The sequence below is a fragment of the Zeus faber genome (genome assembly GCF_960531495.2).
Source record: "Zeus faber genome assembly, chromosome: 9".
Lineage (NCBI taxonomy): Eukaryota > Metazoa > Chordata > Actinopteri > Zeiformes > Zeidae > Zeus > Zeus faber.
In genome coordinates, this window is record NC_137197.1 from 12976329 (window position 1) to 13000019 (window position 23691).

The window sequence follows — 23691 nt, forward strand, 5'->3', positions numbered from 1 at the left end:
AAACTCAGTGTCATAAAATCACCTTCTCTATCACCCCGGTGTCCAGCAGAGCCTTCAATTCTGCCCGCACGACTTTGTGTTTATGTTTGGCGGACGGTGCGGCCGGGAGCGTACTTCCACCCCCGGGGTCGTTTTCACCTGGTGGTGAATGAGGGACATGCGGCCTTGCAGGGGGGAGAAGACACCAGGAAACACGCCCTTTCCTGTAACCATGGTGGTCGCGGGGAAGAGCTGGGGTGGAATTGGGCGTTTTTGGAACCTCGGGCCTCGCGGCGGCCAGACACACAAATACCTGCTCCTTCCACTGCTTCAGGAGGTTAAGGTGATGAATCTGAGTCGCCCCGCCCCTGTCCGACCGCACAACCTCGTAATCTCCCTCCCCAACCTGCTGTGTGACCACAAAGAGCCCTGTCCACTTAGCGAGTAATTTAGAGCTGGACGTAGGGAGCAACACTTACACCCTGTCTCCCAGTGCAAATTGCCTGAGCCGAACCCCTCTGTCATATAACCAGCGCTGAAGCTCCTGGGCCTGGAGCAAATTATCCTATGACAGGTGCCCCAGCGTGTGAAGCAGGTCCATAACATACTGAACTTTGTTCTTACTGGGACCTTCCTCCTAGATTTACTGAATTTGGTCCAGCACCCTCTGGGTCTCCTGCCGAATAGGAGTTGAAACGTAGAAAGTCCCATGGAGGCCTGAGGAACCTCCCACACCGCAAACAACAGAGGGTCCAACCATTCATCCCAGTTACAGCTATTGTCGTGAACGAACTTATGAACCATGTTCTTCAGCCTGTTATTGAAGCGCTCCACCAGGCCGCTCCACCAGGCCGCTCCACCAGGCCGCTCCACCAGGCCGCTCCACCTCGGACACTGGCCTTCGGGTTACCTTGAGCCACCTGGAAAATTTGCTGGCGGCTTTTCAGAACCAACAACAGGGGTATTTCCTCTCTTGACTGAGTGTCATGGTTCACTCGATATAACCTATCCCTAATCACCCAAAACGGATGAGCGCGGTTTCTGGGCGCACCTATATGCCATCCATTGTCACTACCCACTCAAAGGCGAGTATCGAGTATCGTCCCGCGACTGGCTCCTGGACGCCTTTCATCCGGCGTCCTGCCCCTCCCGCGTCCCTTTTCAGGGGCCACTTGTGGGAGTCTCTACCCATAGGTACGGGTTTTGGGAGGGAGACAGAGCCTTTCTGGCACTGGGGCACGGACATGGCATACGTTTTATTAACTATTATAACAAAAAAGCTCGCTGGAAAAACAGGAAGATAAAATAGAAGGAATGATCAGCTTCTCTGTGTCTCCTTGGCCGTGCTCTGGTCCGCAGGCGTTTCCACGTCCTGCAAGACGCGATCCCCACTGCAAGACAAACGACACATAAGAAAACTCTCCCAGCCGGGTCCGACCAATCGGCGCTAAATGAGGCTGATCAGACAGACCTGGTACATCTGCGCCGCAATGCACGAAGCCAGCACCGCCACCTGCAGACTGTGGCTTAACCACGCCCCCTCGGCTGCCACTGTGATGTTTCAGCAGGAATTTATCATTTTTTATAAAAATGTTGCGGCGCATACGTCCACATGCATCCTCTTTGTGCGCGTAAGTGCATGAGCTTTGTCCTTACGCCACTCGGTGCGCTCTATTTATTTATTTTTTTTATCCGCCAGCCGAGCAGGTGCAGGGACAGCTTTGTGCTCATTCAATAAATAAACAAACAAACAAACAAACAGGCGCAGTGTTCTGGAAGAGGCTCCCTCCAGACACTAAAAGTGTTCCGGGCTCTGCCAGCAAACACAGCGCACCGTGGCCCGGGAGGGAGCACCGGGTCTCACCAGGGAGGTTCACGGACGTTTGGTTATAATGATCGCTTAATTGGGTGTCGTTTTTTTGTTTAGTTTTTTTCCATTTTTTGGGGGCGCTTTCTAAAATCTCACAACAAGAACACAATCACCCAAGGCGATTGTGCAATAACACAACCCGAGATTTGTAATATATATTTGAATATATTCAAACGTATGTGTTTTTTCAGAAGGAATATTCAAGCATGATTTTTGGCCAATGTTGACAGCCCTACCACACGCACACACACACATACACACACAAAATGTTAATCACTGTTAGCGGTGATACTGAAATCCAATGAATCCCTTGTTCCACACCTCTGTCGCTCACTTCTCCCCTCTTCCTCTCTGTATTTCTTTTCTGTCCTTTCAACTCTCTCTCTCTCTCTTTCTGTCTCTCTCTCTCTCTTTCTCTCACTCTCTCTCTCCCCCGCTGTGATAGGGCCTCCACACATTTATCCTAATTAAACGCGTCGGTGGACAAACCGGTCTCTTTTCCCGTGCTCATCATTTTTAACTTGCTCTTCTTCTTCCTCCCTCGTTTCTCCCTTCCCTTGCTTCCTGCTTTCTACCTACCTGTTCGGTATGTAACAACCACTTCTCTTCACGTTTTCCCACACTCACTAATTCTGTGTGTGTTTCTTAAAAAGTGCCAGCTAACTGAATATGGGATACATATGACATTTAAAAAAAAAAAAATTTACATTTATATATTTATTTTTTTATTTAATAATCTGATGGATTACCACTTTAAAGTTAGAGACTAATTAAATCAATGCAACTGCTCTTAGTGCAAATCAGACCCAGGTTTAGATCATGCCACAGTGTTTCAATTGAGATTGCAATTGTAATTAAATTTTTTGTTTTTACGTTATTTTTAATTAACATTTTGTTATTTTTAACGTGTGTTATGTTTTACATGCCCTCGTATCAATCAGAAATCCAGCACAATTTTATTTCCGTTATTTCAATACATGCGAACACACACGAACCGTCGATCCTTTTGGCAGGGTCCTTGAAAGTTGTTCAAAAACCACATTGCATTCAAAATAAATCTTTGGCAGGGCAACTCAAGAGGTCAATTTTGCCTCCTCTCCTTGGTCCACCGGTATATGGAATTACCCTGGAATGGTATTCCACCCTGTGCGTGCGTGCTTGCTTGCGTGTGTGTGTGTGAGATGTGTGTGTGTGATGTGACAGCCTCTGTTAGAGCTCTAGTCTCTGGGACAGACATGCAGTCTGGGCCCTCCAGCCAGGACTCTGCTCTCTTTTTAGCCGGAGGCACTCAGCTGTCTCCCCTTAGGGACCGTAATAAAGTTAGTGTTGCCTCCAGAGTCAGACGCGTTATTAAAATACACCGGCTCTTGGGATATTTCAAGGGGTTTAGAGCTGTGACTCATTCTGAATCGTGAGTCACACACTGAGAATGACTCCTTTAAAAACAGTTTCTAATTCGAGAGCTTGGTTGTTGGTATTGATTTCGATAAAAAGGGTCCAGAGTCAATTCAATTATAAATCTGATATTAACGAGATGCCATAGGATTTGATTCTATATCAAAACCTTTTAATATTTAAATTAAATTGTGACTATGGTGGTATTTAATTGAAATTAATTCCGTCTCCCCCGCAGCCCAATCGACGGTGACAGACAGCGTGCTGGAGGTGGTGGCCTATGAGGCCAGGAGGCTCTTCAGGGACCGGCTGGTCTCCTCCAAGGACCTCCATGCCTTCGACAACATCCTGTCCTCCGTCGTAAGGGGCGACTGGGGCTCTGACGCCCTAGACAACATGACCGGTACCACGTGGAAGCTATGCTAGATAATGAATATGAAAATTTAATTGAAGCTAATGCAATGTATAACATGTGTGTGTATATATATATATATATATATATATATATATATATGGCTTGGGTGATATCCAAAATGTTATATTGTGATGCAGTCCTGCCCAAATATCACGATACACAATATAGTCCAGCACAGAGACACAGACGATGGGGTTGAGAAAACACACGTTTATTGTGGAGACTTGATCATGTCCCGGAACAGATAGAGAGAATGTCAGGACAAGGGCTGCTCTCCTGAGTGTGTGTGTGTGGGGGGGTGGTGGTTTGACCTGTCGCTTGTTAGACGAATCAACGAGCAACGGGTGTACAGCCACGCTGATCATGGGCCCAATTATCTAGACCCAGGACAGGTGCAGCTGCTCAAACCACACACCATCCCCACACCACATACCCCCAAACTGACGGCAGAGAGAGGAAAGAAAAAAAGAAAAAAGCCTGGAATCTGAAACAGGGTTCCCATACCTAAAATACAGACTCCGACACAGTGTTACTATACCTAAAACTACAGGCTCTGACCCAGGGTTCCAATACCTCAAAATAATAAAACACTGGACTCTGAAACAGGGTTCCCACTCTGGACCTGATTCCCCGGAACAGCACGGCCCACCGGCGACCCTCCCCCAATTTGACGATGCAGGCTACTCCCTCCTCCCTTCCGGAGCGCGGGGCCTCGAGCTGCTGTGCTGGCTGGTAGAGGTGTAGCCGGGCTTGGCTGTTACAGGCTGCTTGGAGCGGTGGACTGGCTGCTGGGCTGCTGGATGGCTAGCTGCAGGCGGTTACCCCTGGGGGTTGCTGCGGCTGCTTCTCCTCCAGTCCTCCGCCGGACCCCCTGGGTGCTGCTGCTGCCAGTTGGGAGAGGGTTGGTGCTGGGGCCGCCCGTTGACCTGCTTGTGGCTCCAGGGTGTCTTTGCACGACCCTTCTGTGTCCCTTCCCCGTGATGGAGAGTCCCTGTTCAGGCGCCGGTGCGGCAGTTTCGCCTGCCACACGCCACCCGAGTGCCGTTTTCAGAGCCCTCCAGTTTCCTCATTTGTACTTGACATCTACAATAAAAACACTCTTGTTCTTTTCTTTAGAGAGACGGTGAAACCTTTAATGCCAGATCACGCAGAACGGATTGCAAGTTGCGCATGGGCGTAACATGCGTGTGGAAAGGATCTCCCGCTCACCAGACACTCAGTGTGCATAACAGTAACAGGATAAAAGAGATAGACGCTCACAAAATGCATGGGGATAACATGAGGAATTTAAATAAGGAATAATTTAAATAATAATAATAATAATAATATTTATATTAATAATAAATATATTTTATCATGTGTGAATCATCCGCGTCCGGAGAACACAGCTCTCCATGCGCCTGATTCCCGTGCCCCGTCCCGCCAAATAAAACAAGTAAAAACCGTGCGGGGGCGGGGCACGGAGGAACAGGCCACGACACGTAGACTCGTTAAGATTATTTTCTGCGCATAACGCATGGAGAGGGGGTGTTCGGGGAGAGATGGAGAAAGTCTCCCCATTACGCACGGTTTCATTCCATAAGCAGACAAAATAAAAGAAGCAACATATAAAATAAAACACTGTTTTGGCGTGCCGACCGTGGGCGACACATCGCTGGCGTGCGCATCATTGGCTCTGCAGCTTAATCACTATCCGTGCCACCACGTCCATATCCTCCATTGGCTTCCTCGCGGTTGTGCCGCTGCGCGCTTACTTCCACATACTGTACATCCTCTCTGTGCACACAAGTGAATGAGCGCCATCCGTCGCTCCCCGTGGTCCTGTGGACAGACGGATTGACGGGGAGGGCGATATTTTATTACTGTGAAAATATTGCATCTGGTGGCAAATATTGCGATATTAGATATGATCAAATATCAGCCCAAGCCTTTTATATATATATATATATATATATATATATATATATATATATATATATATATATATATATATATATATATATATATATACACACACACACAGTATATTTGTGATTTGGGACAACACGCTTATGCCGCTTTTTAGTGTTGTGAATGTGTGCTGTTATTGATCATTATTGTTTGATTGACTGATTCATTCTTCCGATCTTTGCAGCACCCGATTCTGCTAGTTTCTATTTATCTCCCCAGATTTGTTTTTTTAAGGTAGCCAGTCATGCGTCTGCTTTTTCCTCTTCTTCATATTTAGTTTTCCTCATATCTTGCTCATCCTCAGATGGATTCTACGTGACTTGGGGTGCGTCTGAGGGAGCAGTGATGGCTCCGGGCCAGGCTCTGCCCCCTCATGGGAAACCGCTGGGATGCCTCAACTCAGCCGACCTTAGACAGGTCATTCAAAAGGTAAATCCTCACAGAGGATTATCTTTCTATTACAGTGGGATCCATCACATCATCTGTGTTGGGTGGATGAAACTGCAAAAAAAATGTAAAAACACAGGTCTTTATTATAAAATGTTCACTTTCTTTTCTACTATACTAACGCTCAATAATAGAGAAATGCAGAACTTAAAATAACCAATCCCCCTTTGCATAAAACATTTATTTTAATTTAAATATGATTTATCTTTTTCTTTTTAATTATTTCCTTAATCTGTTTGTCTTTTGTTATTTATTCATTTTAAATGTTTTACCTTTTTGTTTTATCTTTTCTTTCACCTTGATTACATTTGATTGCTTCATCTGATCCGTAGATTTTTTTCCATCAGTTATTTTTTGTGAATCCATATCAACAGTTTACTGACCACAACGATCTTTGCTGCTTAATCAAATTCACTTTGGCTGCCTTTCAGTCCTTGAATGAAATCGGTATATAGAGTAGCACATGCATTAAGCCAAATAAAGACAATCTCACAGATTCCCTCTTTAAGATACTAAAACATATAAAAAAATGCTCGTATCATTTGAATGAGACATTGATACAGTGTTGAGAAAATAGCCAATGAAAACCACATTTTCAAACTTTTTTCATTAATGTGCCAAGTCCCTCCTGACCAGCGCAAAATATTTTTGGTTAAAAAATAAAAATAAAAATAAAAAGATACATAAAGAGGTACAACTCAGAGCTGTGCCATCAGTGTCTGATTTAATAAACAACAACCTTAAAAACACTGAAAACCACATAAATGGTACATTTCAAATGTTTAATAATATATAAACCTGTATTTTTTTTGTATTTCATTCATTTTGCCGGTGATGTGTGGTATGAAATATAAACATCATAATCATTCTTTAGTTATCATCATTGACTGCGTTCAAGGCCTTTTGCTCTGCTTGTCACTTTGCGGGCCGCTCGCAAGGGGGAGGTACACTTCATTAAACATATGGGGGATTTATTTTGTGTGTGTCCAATTATTATTTATTATTTCTAGGCTTAAGTACTTGTGATATGATCTACAGATGACGTACATTTGAATATGTACGCACACAATACACTTAAGGGTAAGAGAATGACTTGAAATGTCCTGGTTACGTACGGTGCTTTATTTAATTTAAATGTTTCTATTTATTCAATAAGTAAACGGACCACAATAAAATACATGTAAAATAAAAACACGCTGTTTTTTTATTTTAATTTTTATGAACGGGGACCAGGGGACCACGGGCGCTATTTGTCAGAGGTGGAGATGAGCGAGCAAAGCAACACAGAAAGTCCCCACTGTCCCCGAGTTTGTACTAGGGATGTTAACGACACAGTTTAGACACAGTTTCACCACAAAATGTGAGGTTCATTTCCCAGATGATTTTTTTCCACACTTAATCACTGCCCTTCCAACGGACTGTCTCTGCGCTGTCCTTTCAGCACCAAAGCCCTATACGGCAGTTAACGATTGCATTGAAAAAAGGACTATTGAATATAAAATGTGCTTTATCGAACTTCCATTAACATTGTTTTATTCAATTTATTATAGTGTAATTATTTTAGAAATTATGCATGACTAATATGAACCCCCTGCAGGACTCCAAAGTACCCCTAGGAGTACGCGTACCCCCACTGTCCTCGATCACGTTAATGTGTTTTCTTGTGTTCATTTAAATTTGTCCACTCCAGGGAGCGGTCCAGTACAGCCGTGATAACCGGGAGCTGGACCTGCTGCTGTTTTGGGAGGTGTGTGACTTTGTGTCCCGAATGGACCGGGTGCTGGGCTGGCCCGGGGGCTCCCTGCTGCTGGCGGGGCGCAGTGGGGTGGGCCGACGGGCCGCCACCTGCCTGGTGGCCCACATGCACGGATACACGCTCTACACGCCCAAAATCTCACGAGGATACTCGCTTAAACACTTCAATAACGACCTGAAGACGGTAAGAGATTGAACTTTACAAAACAGGTCATGCCTGATTGCAATTATATTTGAGAATTGACTCTACTTTTAAAGGGTAAAAAAATATATATTTTTAATCTTCTCCCAACCTCCTAACCTCCAAGACCCCCCTTAAATAAACCTGATTCAACCCCACCCCTCTTTTTTCATTTATTTTGGTGATCATTTTTGTCTGAATTTATACAATTTTCCTGTTTTTTTTATGCATACAATACATTTGATATATCACATTTGTGGGGGCCCTTCAAGAGGTTCAAGGGGGTCCCCAAAAAAATAGTTAAACTTCACTGTTATTTCATTGAGCACCATTAGAGACTACAATTATGACTGTTTTAATCCTAGTTTTAGTGTAATCTCCCTAACTAGAGCATAGACTTGTATGGAAGTCAGGACTAATTCATATCTAACGGTAAAAATCTTCCCAGATTACGATCCCAGAGACTAAATGTTATCGAAACGAGGGTCCTTCAAGAAGTTTGAGAATCACTGCTTTAAAAGTTATACTGTAGTCATGACTAAAACCTCGCTAAATATTTGAATACTGACATTGTTGTGTGCAGGTGATGCAGCTGGCAGGTCTGGATGGCCAGCAGGTGGTGCTGCTGCTGGAGGACTACCAGTTTGTCCACCCGGCCTTTTTGGAGATGGTCAATAGTCTGCTGTCTTCAGGTCTGACTACTCCATTTGTGTGTGCTTCCTGTATGAGTTATGTCAATAATTGTCAATAATAACAGTGAAATGTACAGAACTTGAAATAACCATCACCAAATTCAATTTTGTTTTATTCATTTTTATTTTATTCCATTTATTTTTAGCTTATGTATTCATGTTTTGTTATTCATTTTTATTTTTACCTTTGTATTTTACTGTTTTAACCCTTACCATAAAAAACATTAATTTTAGTTCATTTTAATTATTATTATTTTTTTTATTATTTGTGTTTTATTTAATTAATTTGTATTTAATTTTTTACCTATTTCATTTTTTTTTAATCATTATTTCATGAAATTTGATAGGCCCTAAGTTGTTTCAATACCATATGGGTTTAATGGTTAATACTATCTACTACTACTACTACTACTATAATACTATATATCCTTTTATTGGACATGTGTCCTGATGTTCAAATCGCAAACAAAAAAGGCTTCCTTTTTAAATCATGACTTGGTGTGTGTGTGTGTGTGTGTGTGTGTGTGTGTGTGTGTCTGTGTCTGTGTGTGTGTGTGTGTATGTGTGTGTGTGTGTCCAGGCGAGGTTCCAGGCCTGTACTCTCCAGAGGAGCTGGAGCCCCTCCTCTCCTCCCTCAAGGACCCTGCCTCGCAGGACGGCTTTATCGGACCCCTCTACAACTACTTCTCCTACCGTCAGTACTTCTGTCCACCCGTTGATGTGTTCATCCATCCATCCATCCATCACTCAATGTACATGTGTCCTTCAGGGATCCAGAGGAACCTTCACATCGTTTTGATCATGGACTGCACAAACTCCAACTTCACCATCAACTGTGAGAGCAACCCTGCGTTCTACCGCCGCTGCTCTGTGCAGTGGATGGAGGGATGGTCGGAGAACAGCATGAAGAAGGTCAGAAAAAGATGGAAAACTACTGCATTTCATTTTGGTCATTTCCTGGTCTGAATAAGTATGGGGGGGGGTGGTAGCTCAAGTGGTAGAGCTGGTGGTCTAGTGATCTAAAGGTTGCTGGTTCAATCCCAGGCTCCTCCTGCTAGCATGCTGTAGTGTCCTTGAGCAACACACTTAACCCCTAATTGCTCCTGATGGCTGCGTCTGTCGGTGTTTGAATAATTGTACGTCGCTTTGGATAAAAGCCTCTGCTAAATGTAATGTAATGTAATCAAAAAACAATCTAAAAAGACCATGGACAATTATTTGTGTTTCCAGACTACAGCTCTTTTCTGTAATATAAAATATAAAACTCAAAATTTCCTGTTACATGACTGGAACAGTTGGGTTTTAAAACCATGTATTCACTGAATAAACTATCTAGCAAAGTACTCCCAAGTTGTTCAATATTGTCTGAAAAACCTACTTAAAAGTCTGGGAAAGGGGTAGAATTTTGAAAAGGAAAATGTGTAGAAAACCTCACAGACAACTCACACTAGGAAGCTTTAAGATAAGATGGTACTTAACTGTTTGGAGGGAGGTGGGATAATATATTAATAAAAATGAATAATTAATAATGTATTGTCTGACATAACATATTCACTTTTAGTAACAGGTGGCTGTTTTTTTGTTTGTGTTTTTACTCCGTTGTGTAAAAAGTTCCAACCGTGAACCATGAATAGTTCTGGGTCTTTTCTCAAATAGTCAAATGTGTCCACTCAGATTCCTGAGCTGCTGCTGGCGAAGATGGAGGAAGAGGGGGAGCAGCGTGCCGGAGAGAAGGGCGGGAAGAAGACAAGCTCAGGTAGGAAACACTGACACACACGTCCATGAAAATCACTGAAAACCACTTTGCATCAAAATATAATCTGCGGAAATAATATAAATAATAATAATAATAATAACAAAAAATATATATGTCCAATTACACATTAATAACAGTTAATGGATTATTTATATTTTATCTTTTTGTTATATAGGGTGGTTAGCTGCATTACTGTGGACAATCTTTAGTTTGACGTAGTTTATCGTTCACCCCAGGGGACCTGGGTCACCTCTTCCTGATGGTGCATGAGTCATGTCGGGCACACGGAGCCACGCCCAGCCAGTACATGGCTTTCCTTCACGTCTACACTGCTATATGCAGCAGCAAGAAGAGCCAGCTCAGCACCAGGAAGCAGCATCTTCAGGTACAGTAAGCTGCATCCGGGTGGATTTTAGGAGGCTCAAATGGCAGTAAAACACATCACCATCGATCCTACTGGAATCACTTTTTGCCCTGCGGTGAATATAGACATAGCAGGATTGATAACTTGGATTGATAATCACAAGTCAGAGGGCAGTGATACCCATATCACTAATTTGTAATAACAGATTCAAGATTCAGGATGTTTATTTATCACATACATATACATACGAGCATACATATATGCAGTTAAATGTCATTGCAACGCACCCAGAGATTATGCACAAGAAGTACTAAACTCACACAATAGCTAACTCATTTCTAACTAACTAAACTAACTGATTCCTAAAATGTAATGCTGTTAGTAAATGGGATAAAATAAGAGTAAAAAGGTAATATACTGAGTGGGGATACAAAATAGAAATAAGAGGAATTGACCATTATGTATATTACATTACATTACATGTATATACAGATATATACAGTTACAGCAGTAAAGTGGCATGTGAATAAAGTGAGGTAGTGTGTGTGGAGATATACAGTACAGTATACAACAGTAAGGCACAGCAATGCAGTCCAACCGAACAGAACCGCAATACAGCACAGTATGCTATAACCCAATACAGTGATACAGAATGCAGTACAATATGCAACATACAGTACAGTAAGGCAATGGGGCCTATGTGTGTGTCCCAGTGAGGGCCCCTGCTAGAAGAAGAAGAATCTTTATTTGTCACACAGCACGCCGCTACAACACATGCATACACACACACACACACACACACACACACACACACACACACACACACACACACACACACACACACACACACACACACACACACACACACACACAAGCACATGCTTTTGGGTGGTGGCTGGTGAATGGGGGAGGAAGGACAAGAAGGACAAGAAAGACAAGCCAGTTCATATTGCACTCACTTGATTTTACTCAGCACGTCACTGGGCCAGCTCGCAACAAAGGCCGTCCTTTAGATTTGGTTATCTTGTTATGTCTTATCTATTGTAGATCTAGCTGTGTCAGATCATTATTGTATCGTTTTCAGTGTGATACATAAAAGTGAGAAACACATTGTCAAGAATCAAAAGACTCCGAAATACCGTTGCAATCAACAAGGTCAGAATCAATCAGAATGCAATCAACAAGTTCAGAATTTACTAGTTATCCTTCACCGGCCTGATCTGCATTCTGATCCCGACAATTTGGTGAACAATTTTAACGATCGTCTGAGAGCCACCCTCGACAATGTAGCCCCTCCAAAAATTCGTACAGGGACAGCAAAAAAGGGACAATCCATGGAAAATGAAAGAAAGTCAACTGTTTTAAAGGAACTGCCGCATAGCGGAACATAGGTGGAGAAGGCCAAACTACAAATTCACTATGAGATACTTAGAGAGCAACTTGCTATTTACAACAAAGCAGTAAAGATGGCCAGACAAGCACACTTCTCTGGACTCATTTCTGAAAACAAAAACACAATTTTTTTCAACAATTGATTGATTGATAAACCCTGCACTGACCGCTGATCCTGACGTTGCGGCCGGTTCCACATCTAGGTCTAACAAGTTTTCTACTTTCTTTCAAGGAAATATGTGCGGTATTCGTTCACAAATCTCCCAGGTCGGGTTCATTTCAGATTTAGATGATCAATGTAGACAAATTGATCCTGTCATGGATTTGAGCAAATTCACACGCAAAGCTTTGAGTGAAGTTATCTCTCAAATGAAATCCTCAACCTGCTCACTTGACCCCATCCCCACCAAGTTATTTAGAAGGTGTATGATTGTTTACTTGATGTTTTGGCAATTTTGAGCTGTTCTTGCAATTGTGAACACTATATGCTACCACTGGATAATGTCACGAGAAAGCGTAGTGTCAATTTCCACAGTTATGCTGATGACACACAATTGTACATTTCTGTGCTCCCGGTTGCAGTCCCCCAGCTTTCAGCAGAAATGTCTAAAAGATGTAAAAAAAAAAAAAATGTGGATGTCCCAGAATTCTCTCCAACTGAAAGATGACAAAGCAGAGGTCATTTGGGTTGGACCAAGACCGAGAAGAGAAAAAATTTCAAAAAACCTAGACATCTCGGGCTAGGAAGCCAAGAACCTATGCCTTATTATAGATAGTGCCCCGTATAAGAAATGTTACTAAAATTGCCTTTTTTCAGATATGAAACATCGCAAAGTTCAGACCTTTACGGTGGCCCTGAGAGCTCAATGCACTGCAACTTAAGAAAACACATGCAAATAAACAAAACGCAAGCCACTTAAAAAAACATCTTCACCAACTTGAAAACACATGCCCAGCATTTAGAAAACGCGCTGCAAATCCAGACGTTTTCAACGAACTGCCTACCAAAATGTTTTGGAAATTCGAAAAATACATCATAACGGAAGTGAGCCACAATTATTGCACCGATTAATCTGCAATAAAATATATTAAACTCAATTATTTTGTGTCTAAATAAATAGAAAAAAACAAAAACTTTCATATCAATCCTCGGCTTTTATTTAATCATGTGGCCGATCTGTGTGTGGGTGTGTGTGTGTGTGTGTGTGTGTGTGTGTGTGTGTGTGTGTGTGTGTGTGTGTGTGTGTGTGTGTGTGTGTGTGTGTGTGTGTGTGTGTGTGTGTGTGTGTGTGTGTGTGTGTGTGTGTAATATAGTAAACTGTATATATATTATACTGTCTATGTCGCCAGGCGGGCGTGTCCAAGCTGAACGAGGCCAAGGCTCTAGTGGACAAACTGAAGAGACGAGCCGCGGAGCAGAGCTCGCTGTTAAGGACCAAGCAGCAGGAGGCCGACGCCGCCCTGCAGGAGATCACCTCCTCCATGCAGGTCACACTCTGCGTGTGTGTGTGCGTGTGCGTGTGTGTGTGTGTGTGTGTGTGTGTGTAACTCTCCCGGCCGTTGTTTATCCTCCTTTCAACTCTCAGCCCTTTTTGTGAACCGTGTACTGCTCTTCTTTCACTTCATTCATTCTCTTCCTAGTTTAACATTCAACAACAAACAACTTCTCTCAAAATTCCCCTGGCTCTCTCTGCGTTTTGTTTGTTAGTTAATGTGTCCGTTACTTCTCTCTGGGAATCCCGGGCTGCACTAGAGAGGGGCAGACGTAAAAAGGAGAACAGTAAGGCGGAAAGTTAGAAGAAAAGGTAGAAAAGCAATATACAATACATCTAAACATTCAATGAGAAATTTAAAAGAATGTGATATGCAATCAAACCTAAAAACGAACTAAAGAATGGAAAAAAACATTGTCAATACAGGTACTCCTCACTTAATGACCTACCTGTTTAACAGCCATTCGCTCTTACGACTGTATAATAATGTATACAAAACCGCGGCGTCTCAGCGTCAAGCATCTCATCACGCATCACCCTTTATATACTATATATACTATATGCACTATATAAACTATATACACTATATATTTACTATATACACTATTTATACTATATACACTATATATACTTTATACACTATATACACTGTATACACTATATACACTATATATACTATATATACTATATACACTGTATACATCTGATCTCATCACCGTTCTCAGTCTCAGTCTCGGGTCCTCACTTATCGACCACTTCACTTAACGACCTGGTCCTAGGAACGGTACTCTGTCGTTAAGTGAGGAGTACCTGTATACAATAAACCTAAACAAGTATTGAAATATTTGGCAATATAAAATAAGCTAAACAATTGCCAATAAACAAACCTCCGTATTAACAATTCACACCCACAAATATCAAATTGTACGCACTTGTATACAAATATGTATACAAATTATTGTGTGTTATCACCGGGTGCGTTGCATTACATTTCACTGCATATATGTATGGAAGTATGTATATGTATGTGACAAATAAAAATCTTGAATCTTGAATATATGGGAATATAGATGGATGGATGTACAGTAGATTAGATGGGAATATTTGGGAGAGTGGGTGGAGAACCTTGGGAAATATCAAATGGTGGGATGGGATTAACAAACGACTGCACAGGAGCGCAGGGACTGGAAGGAGCGATCAATTAAGCAAGAAGAGATGGAAATGAAAGCGGACTGTGGGAGAACTGGACCCACACGAGGGAGAAAAAGTTTTCTTTTCCTTTTCCTTCGCTCCTCAGAACTATCTGAACTGTTCTTTTGCTCTCCATCTTAATTCACCTCACATTTAAGATTTCAATCTTAACAGCATGTTCCTTCAGCTTGTAGCTGCCACTTTCAAAAAGCATATTTCAATGCTAACCTTTTACAACTGAACCATGTTATAGCATATATAAGCCACACGGTATAACTTTTAGGATCACACCAAGTATTTTTGGATGCGCCAGCAGGGAATATAAGGCCCTATTGGAAGCTATTACATTGCCTCATATTACTTTTTATTCACGGCGGTAGCTCGGTGGGCGGATTTTTAAAGGATTTAAACACATTCTGCACTGCTCTGTACTTTATTCTCTCATTTTCGTTTACTGTTGTTTTAAATTACGTGATATTGCTGGTTTCTACCCGCAGAACGCCAGTGACCAGAAGACGGAGATGGAGAAAATCAAGGGGGAAATGGCTCAGGAGGTCTCTAAGATCGAGGAGAGAAAGACCATCATAGACAATGAGCTGAAGGAAGTACAGGCAAGAAAAGAAAAATCTAGTTGTTTTGTTGGGTGGTGGGACAGTAGACGGTACATAAAGAAATATATAAATAATTACAAATAATTACAAATACATTTTCACAAAATAAAAACAGTATAGTTATTTTTGTTTCATAAGAAATATTTATAAATATATATATATTTTTTTTATCTTTTTCGATACAGTAAAATACAGTGTGAATTGATCATCGGTTCACTGAATATACACTTTTTTTTTAAAAGTTTAATTTGATCATCCAAAAGATTAATGAAATGTGGGGTGACATGTTGACATGTTGCCAAATGTGTGGTCCATCAGCTGGCGCCTTCTTTAATCGTGCAGCTTTTTTCTGCAAACAAAGCCACCACAGCCTAACCCTGCACCTAAAACACCCATCCTGTTCTTACACGTCTACCTTACTCAATCACTCCTTATCTCTCTCTCTCTCTCCAGCCCCTGGTGGACGAGGCCAAGCGGGCGGTGGGGAACATCAGGCCTGAAGCGCTGTCAGAGATCCGCTCCCTGCGCATGCCGCCCAACATCATCCGAGACATCCTGGAGGGCGTGCTCAGGCTCATGTGTATCTTCGACACCTCCTGGGTCAGCATGAAGAGGTGAGGGGGCGGAGGGACAGGTGGATGGAGAGAGAAAAGCCCGATCAGAGAGATCTCATATCGAAAACAAGCGAGCGAGCAGTGTGTTTTTATTCTAGATGTACCTCTCTATTATCTATATATCTATTTCCCTCCCCGCGCTGGGGTACTTTTTTTTTTTTTTTTTTTTTTGCGTAACCCCAATACTCTTATTAGATTGTAGATGTATTTATTTTCCTCCGTGCGTAAATGGGAGACACTAGGTCGGTAGCTTTGATCTCCAGGGGGAATCCTGTGGGTATCCAGTACAATTCGCACTTGGGTGAGAGTGGGAAGTGATGGATAAGGGAATGGGAGGGATTATAATATCATTTTTCTTATAGGTCAACGTGTTGCATAGATTAAAAATAAGAACCCGAGGACCCTCGAACTTAATGTGTGTGTCACTGGGTCCAAAGTCAGATATTCATGTCTCAACATTCATATAGCGAGTGACTGTATGTGTTACGTTATACATTTTAATATCCAATTTATATGGGGTTATATAGGGGGTTATCTATGCTGTTTGTGTGCATGTGGTTTAATATGGCTACCGGTACGTTCAGAGAAAGTCAGAGTGACAATTGTCGGTGCTCGTGTCTATTTGAGTGAGCTGCTATGAGCTAGTGCTAGCAACAAAGAAGCTTTGTGTGTGTGTGTGTGTGTGTGCGCGCATTATATTTGTTTTGATTGAGCCAGGCCTCACTGCACATGAGTCACAGGCGCACAAATTACTTTGGCGATTATTTGTTCTCAATTAGTCAGAAAAAGCCAAATTTAATTTTTTTTTTAGGCTTGAATTAGCGATAACAGCCTCATTATTCGCCTTTGAATCCGCTTCTCTCTGGCTGATGACCTGCTCTCTCTCCCTCCCTCTCTCTCTCTCTCTCTCTCTCTCTCTCCCTCCCTCTCTCTCTCTCTCTATCCATCCCACCTTCTTCTCCACTAGTTTCCTAGCGAAGCGTGGCGTGAAGGAGGACATCGCCACCTTCGAGGCCAGGAACATCACCCTTGAGATCCGTGAGAGTGTGGAGGAGCTGCTGCATGCGAACAAGGCCTCCTTCGATCCCAAGGTTCTAGTTGTCAATAGTAATAATACATTTATCTGCAGGCAGCAATACACAGGGTCTATTATCGACAACAATTACAAATTTTCTAGTTGCCATGGAATGTAGCATTTGTTTGTGCTGTCGTTCATCTTTACATCAGCATTACGTCTAAAACGAGATACATTTTTCTGAGTTTCCAATGAACACAGCATCGACTCACGTAATTACTGGGGGTCCTGGTGACACCCCGAATTACTAATACAAGGAAACACTTGTTGCGTGTAATGACTTTATCCCAAAAGGGAGAAGGTGTCTGTCTGCTCCCTGTAGTGCACAGAGTCCTGCCTCACGGCGTCTCTGTGGAAGGAAATGACTCCGTGTGGAAGTTCCCAACAACAAGCTTCCTTTCAAACATATTAAACACTGCGTGTCCCTCAGAGGCATTTCATCAACTTTTCAAACTTTCAGGACTAAAATAAAACGGACACCATTCGGACCCGTTGCCCTGGAGCTGCAAGCGAACTCCATGTGTGAGGACACAAAGACGGAATATGTTTTGAACGGTTTTAGACTCAGTTCGTGCGTTAGGACTGGCTGGAATGCCACAAAATAAGGAGGGAGACAACACCGGGTTAGAACAGTCTGAGTTTATATTTCCAAAAAGGGCAAAAGAATAAAACAACAAATGAAAAACATCAAGCAGGTACACGCACACACACACACACACACACACACACACACACACACAGACACACACACACACATGCACAGTTTGCAACCACTTCAGAGCGATGGAGTCTGCAGCTCGCATGGTGTGAATGTTCGTTCGTAACAACTACCTGCACATTTATAGCAGATTAGATGATGATGTCACAAGGCATCTTACTTCACAACCTCATCTCGCCAACTGTTGGCATGTCGCCAACATTCGGCCACTTCCGGTCAAATTGAGTCAGTTTTTCACTAATTCCTGTTCCATATGTGGATCGGGTTTGGATGAAACTTTAACCACGAGATGTCTGCGACGTCCCGGATCTTACGACCTCAACCGTGTCCTTAGCTGCAGCGGTTGTTTTGTTCCAGACACTTTTAGCCTGTAAAGTGCCACGGAGAATAAAAATAATAATTATCCGAACAATAACAATAGGGGACCATCCCTACGAGATGGACTCATAATGATCCTGATAATAATTTAGTTTCACAATACACAATATTTAAGCAGATCGCAATCCATTCTGTGATAGATGGTTAGATTATTGTCTGATCATATGTTTCCATCTGAATTTTGTAGGTCGAAAGTAAATCGATATTCGATACAATTCAGAGACAAATTCATTGTGATTAAAGGAACTGATATTTTTAGTGATCAGCTTGTCATTTATTCTAACCTGCTGTATTACATATTATATAATATGATGTAATATACACCGATCAGCCACAACATTCAAACCACTGACAGGTAAAGTGAATAACATTGATCATCTTGTTCCAATGGCACCTGTCAAGGGGTGGGAATTTATTAGGCAGCAAGTGAACATTCAGTTCTTGAAGTTGATGTGTTTGAAGCAGAAAAAATTGTCAAACGTAAGGATCTGAGCAACTTTGACAAGGGCCAAATTGTGATGATGACTGAGCATCTCCAAAAACGGCAGGTCTTGTGGGGTGTTGCAGTATGCAGTGGTTAGTACCGACCAAAAATGGTCCAAGGAAGGACAACCAGTGAACCGGTGGCAGGGTCATGGTGCCAGTGGGCTCATTGATGCGCATGGGGAGTGATCTCCACCCTGGTTCGATCCCACAGAAGAGCTACTGTAGCACAAATTGGTGAAAAAGTTAATGCTGCTATGACAGAAAGGTGTCAGAACACACAGTGCATCACAGCTTGCTGTGTATGGGGCTGTGTAGCTGCAGACCAGTCAGTGACCATGCTGACCCCTGTCCACCGCCCAAGGCACCTACAGTGGGCATGTGAGCATCAGAACTGGACCATGGAGCAATGAAAGAAGGTGTCCTGGTCTAATTACTAATTTTTTCTTCTACATCATGGGTATGGCCGGGGTTCTGGCCAGACGTTAGCAGCAGATATAAATCTGCTGCTAACGTCTTGGTGCCAGATGCCACAGGAGACCTTCAAAGGTCTTGCGGAGTCCATGCCTCGATGGGTCAGAGCTGTTTCGGCGGCACGAGAGGGGGCTACACCATATTAAAAGTTATTAGTGGTGGTTTTAATGTTCTGGCTGATTCGTGTATGCAATTGTTTACTTCAGAACGCCAAGCGGGCCAGTGCGGCGGCGGCTCCCCTGGCTGCCTGGGTGAAGGCCAACGTGCAGTACTCCCACGTCCTAGAGAGGATCAACCCCCTGGAGAAGGAGCAGGCCGGGCTGCTGGAGTAGGCGCAAGCGCACATGCATGCATGCACGCACACACGCACGCACGCACGCACGCACGCACGCACACACACACACACACACACCCAGAGCTAATTGTGTGCTTCTGTTCAGAAATCTTCGGAAGACGGAGAACAGGAAGAACAAGCTGGAAGAGCAGCTCAACTCCGTGGGAGCGAAAGTTAACGAGCTGAAAGACAAGTACGCATCCCTCTCTTTTTTTTCTCTTTTCTCCTTCCATCTGCCCCTTTTGTGTACCTATATCCCTCCATCTTACGTCAGACAGCTCTCGCTGTATTGTTTTTTTCAGCCACCTATGAGGCTTTGTGCGTGCATCAGTTTGTATCCAGAGCACTGTGAGGTATTGATGGAAGTAGGGCTGCCCCGTATCTCCAAATAAAACAAGTAAAAACAGTGTGGGGACAAGGAACGAAGGAAGGAAGTAGAAAGGCAAGGCTCGCAGACTCGCGAAGATTATTTTATGCGCATGACGCATGGAGAGGGGGTGATCGGAGAGAGAGAGTCACAGAGAAAGTGTCCCCATTATCCCAATTTCGTTCTGTACCGTTTCATACGTACTTGTTTAATTCCATAAGCAGACGTAAAAATAAATGAACCTACATCCAAAATGAAAACACAGTTTTTGCGCGTGCATCACTAGCATGCACATCGCCAAAGGGGGAGACACATGGACAAAATGCGTCCCAATCGCTACCTCTCCACGCCCCCCCTCAGGATGGCGCCCTTGCCGCCTATCTCCCATAGAGGAAGAGCCGAGCTGGCCCTTCACTGCCTCTGAATTCCATCCACAACTTGGAGCCGAACCAGCTCTTCTGGCTCTCGTTCATCCTTAACCAGAAGTTCTCCCTCGCTACACTGCACCAAATTATTATCCAGCCACTCGTCAAGAACCAAGTCGCAAAACAGATTTGAACATTTCGTCACTACTGTGAGAGAGACCGTCTGAGGAAAGTGGAATGAGTGTTTGTGTTGTGTCGGTTTGTGTCCGTCCCTCTCTTTCTCTCACCAGGTTCCAGTGTCGCACGACCGAAGCGGCTAAGTTGGAGGCGGAGGTGACCAAGGCACAGGAGACCATCATGGCTGCCCAGAAGCTCATCTCCCAGCTAGATGGAGAGCACACACGCTGGAACACACAGGTAGGAGGACCCCTGTTTGTTTGTGTGTGTGTGTGTGTGTGTGTGTGTGTGCGTGCGTGCGTGCGTGCGTGCGTGCGTGCGTGCGTGCGTGCGTGCGTGCGTGCGTGCGTGCGTGCGTGCGTGCGTGCGTGCGTGCGTGCGTGCGTGCGTGCGTGCGTGCGTGCGTGCGTGCGTGCGTGCGTGCGTGCGTGCGTGCGTGCGTGCGTGCGTGCGTGCGTGCGTGCGTGCGTGCGTGCGTGCGTGCGTGCGTGCGTGCGTGCGTGCGTGCGTGCGTGCGTGCGTGCGTCACACAAGGGATGGATCCTGCTGTCCTGGGTCCCTCTTGGCTGTTTTTACTCCTCTCCCCAGCATCTGTCTGCACCTTAATTAAAACATTCAATCTCCCCCTGACACACACACCCACACACACACAGGGCCCCCAAGGCCCACACCCAAGACTCAATTAACTTTCAATTCGCTCTTCGTGTTCTCATTTATGATCTCTCTCTCACACCGCACACATGCACACACACTCTTTCTCACGCACACATAAACAAACTTAGCCTCACTATCACTTAAGCTCTTTGTCTGTGTGATCTGTTGGATATATGTTAATGCTTAATGCTCTTTGGGTGTGCGTGTGTGTGTGTGTGTGTGTGTGCATATATGTGTGCATATGTGTGCATGTGTGTGTTGTGTTCCAGTACGAGGGCCGTTTAGGGGATGATAAAACTATCAGTTTATCTTAATGCTTGTTTGTTCCATTTGGTCATTAGAAGGCTGCTTGTAGTCTTGCACACCGACTCCCTCTGGGTTTCCTATCAGCTAAAAATAACAGATCACAGATATGTATTTTAGTGTGTGACTGTGCCCATGATAAAATTCACATATCGCTCATATGTCTCATTGAGTTTTTTTTTTCTTCAATTTCTGTGTGTGTGTGTGTGCGCGTGTGTGTGTGTGTGTGTGTGTGTGTGTGTGTGTGTGTGTGTGTGTGTGTGTGTGTGTGTGTGTGTGTGTGTGTGTGTGTGTGTGTGTGTGTGTGTGTGTGTGTTTCTGCTTAACATATGTTAGAATATGTTCAAATCATATCCAAATGCAGTACTGGTATCTGCATGTATGCAACCTTTTACAATTTCTTACTTGTCTGTGATGAAATTGAAATGAATTCCTGATACAGAGGTTTATTGTTATTATATCTTTTTTTTTTTAACATATATATTAATTTATTATTATTGCTTATTGTTTTTATCTGTCTATCTACGTGTATCAATCCATTGCCCTGTCTTCTCATGCCTCCCCTCTCTCTCCCCCTCCAGGTCTCTGAGATCAAGGACCAGTTGGACACCCTTCCCATGAGGGCCATGCTGGCAGCAGCCTTCATCACCTACCTGTCCTCTGCCTCTGAGGACCGCAGGAGACACTGTCTTGAGACGTGGATGTCCCAGACTGGACTGCAGAGTAATGTCCCCAATGCAGAATATTACCATGGATCTGTTATTGTTTTGTGTTCACTTGATTAGGGAAATTTTTTAAATTGTGCTCATTAAAAAAAATGTGAATACACTGATGGAGCATTCCATTGTTCCATTGTTGTTGCTGGGCAATCGAAAAACTCATGAATGTGTACTAATTCAACGGGCATGTTATTGATATTCACTGGAAGGCTTATTCTACACACATACCATAACATTATGATATTAGGACATAATTGGTTATTAACATTTAAGTTCTAGTTCTTTTTTCTTCACATTTAGAAAAACTAGAAGTTTTCAATGCGTGACTTGTGAACTTACAATTAAAAACCTTGTTTTGTAAATGTTTTTAAATACGTTGTCTTCACTGCTATGTTTTGAATTTGCCATTTGTTAAATTATGTTTATTTTGATTTTACAAAACTATTCTCTTCAAATTCTCCCCAAACCACACATTTGAACCCAATCCAGTATTATCATATTCATATTCTAATGAATACCCAATTATGCTATGTTTAGTTCAATTTAACATCAATTTAATTAAAAAAGTTTAACATCAAGGTTTTTGTTCTATAGAGGGTTGTGTAAACCTTGAGCGTATAGTCAATATTTTGTATTGAATTTACACATTGCACTAACTCATGGGAGATCACTGCAGATTTAATCAAAGTTAAATGTGTGTGTGTTTGTGGATTTTTATTTTTGTGCCAGAATTTGACCTGCGCTCCTTCTTGTGCACGGAGAGCGAGCAGCTTATCTGGAAAAGTGAAGGGCTGCCGTCGGACGACCTCTCCATGGAGAACGCTCTGGTCATACTGCAGGTCGGAACTAGTCTAAACTTCCATGCCTATGTGTGTCTATACCATGGCTAGGGAGATAACAGTGAAACTAGGATCAAAACAGTTATTACTGTACATTCTCTAATGGTGCTAACGTCTTGTGAGTTAAATGTTAAAGTTTATCAATTCATCAATTTACTGGGGACCCCCTAAAACCTCTTGAAGGACTCCTGGGTCTGGATAGAGTGTACAGGAGTCTGGACGTGACGCAATAATGCTGCGGAGTTTACACCACACCCAAGATGGCGGAAAAAGCTACCGACTTATCTTTAATTGGGCGTTGATACTCCATGTATTTGGACGTAATATAAAGCAATGGGAGGAAAGGAATATAAAGGAAAGCAGAGTGGTGTACGAAGCAGCTGCACTCTGTCCACAAAGATCCGCACAAAGGCGATTAACCTTGCACATGTTAGATGCATCATCAACACGCCACACGCTCGCTGTAAATGCTCCGGACAATAACCTGCTCTGCTCACACATACTGCTCAATCGGACATTATGCAGACTTTGTACTGTGGTCCTAGCTGGGTAAAGTCCGGATACTGTCCATTCCAAATGATTCGGACATTTGCGTTCACACATACAGCTCCTCCGGGTAGTGTCCGGATATTGTCAGGGTTGCAGTGCGTGTGTGAAAGCAGCTTATTACTATGCTTGATTGTTTGTGGTTGATTCAACT

General features: G+C 43.2%; 1 protein-coding gene across 1 annotated transcript in view; it reads left to right on the plus strand.

Annotated features, from left to right (window-relative positions):
- The window catches only part of dync2h1 (dynein cytoplasmic 2 heavy chain 1), a gene marked incomplete at its 5' end in the record, with an annotated part of 163522 nt that overhangs the window by 62926 nt on the left and 76905 nt on the right, over positions 1-23691 (plus strand). Inside the window, 17 exons of the mRNA XM_080007116.1 lie at positions 3483-3647; positions 5914-6038; positions 7747-7995; positions 8576-8684; positions 9265-9378; positions 9454-9596; positions 10359-10440; positions 10677-10825; positions 13547-13684; positions 15378-15491; positions 15945-16105; positions 17073-17196; positions 19440-19561; positions 19674-19760; positions 20590-20716; positions 22015-22156; positions 22882-22991. Coding sequence (XP_079863242.1) covers positions 3483-3647; positions 5914-6038; positions 7747-7995; positions 8576-8684; positions 9265-9378; positions 9454-9596; positions 10359-10440; positions 10677-10825; positions 13547-13684; positions 15378-15491; positions 15945-16105; positions 17073-17196; positions 19440-19561; positions 19674-19760; positions 20590-20716; positions 22015-22156; positions 22882-22991 — 2261 coding nt within the window. The remainder of the gene's footprint in view (positions 1-3482; positions 3648-5913; positions 6039-7746; positions 7996-8575; positions 8685-9264; positions 9379-9453; positions 9597-10358; positions 10441-10676; positions 10826-13546; positions 13685-15377; positions 15492-15944; positions 16106-17072; positions 17197-19439; positions 19562-19673; positions 19761-20589; positions 20717-22014; positions 22157-22881; positions 22992-23691) is intronic.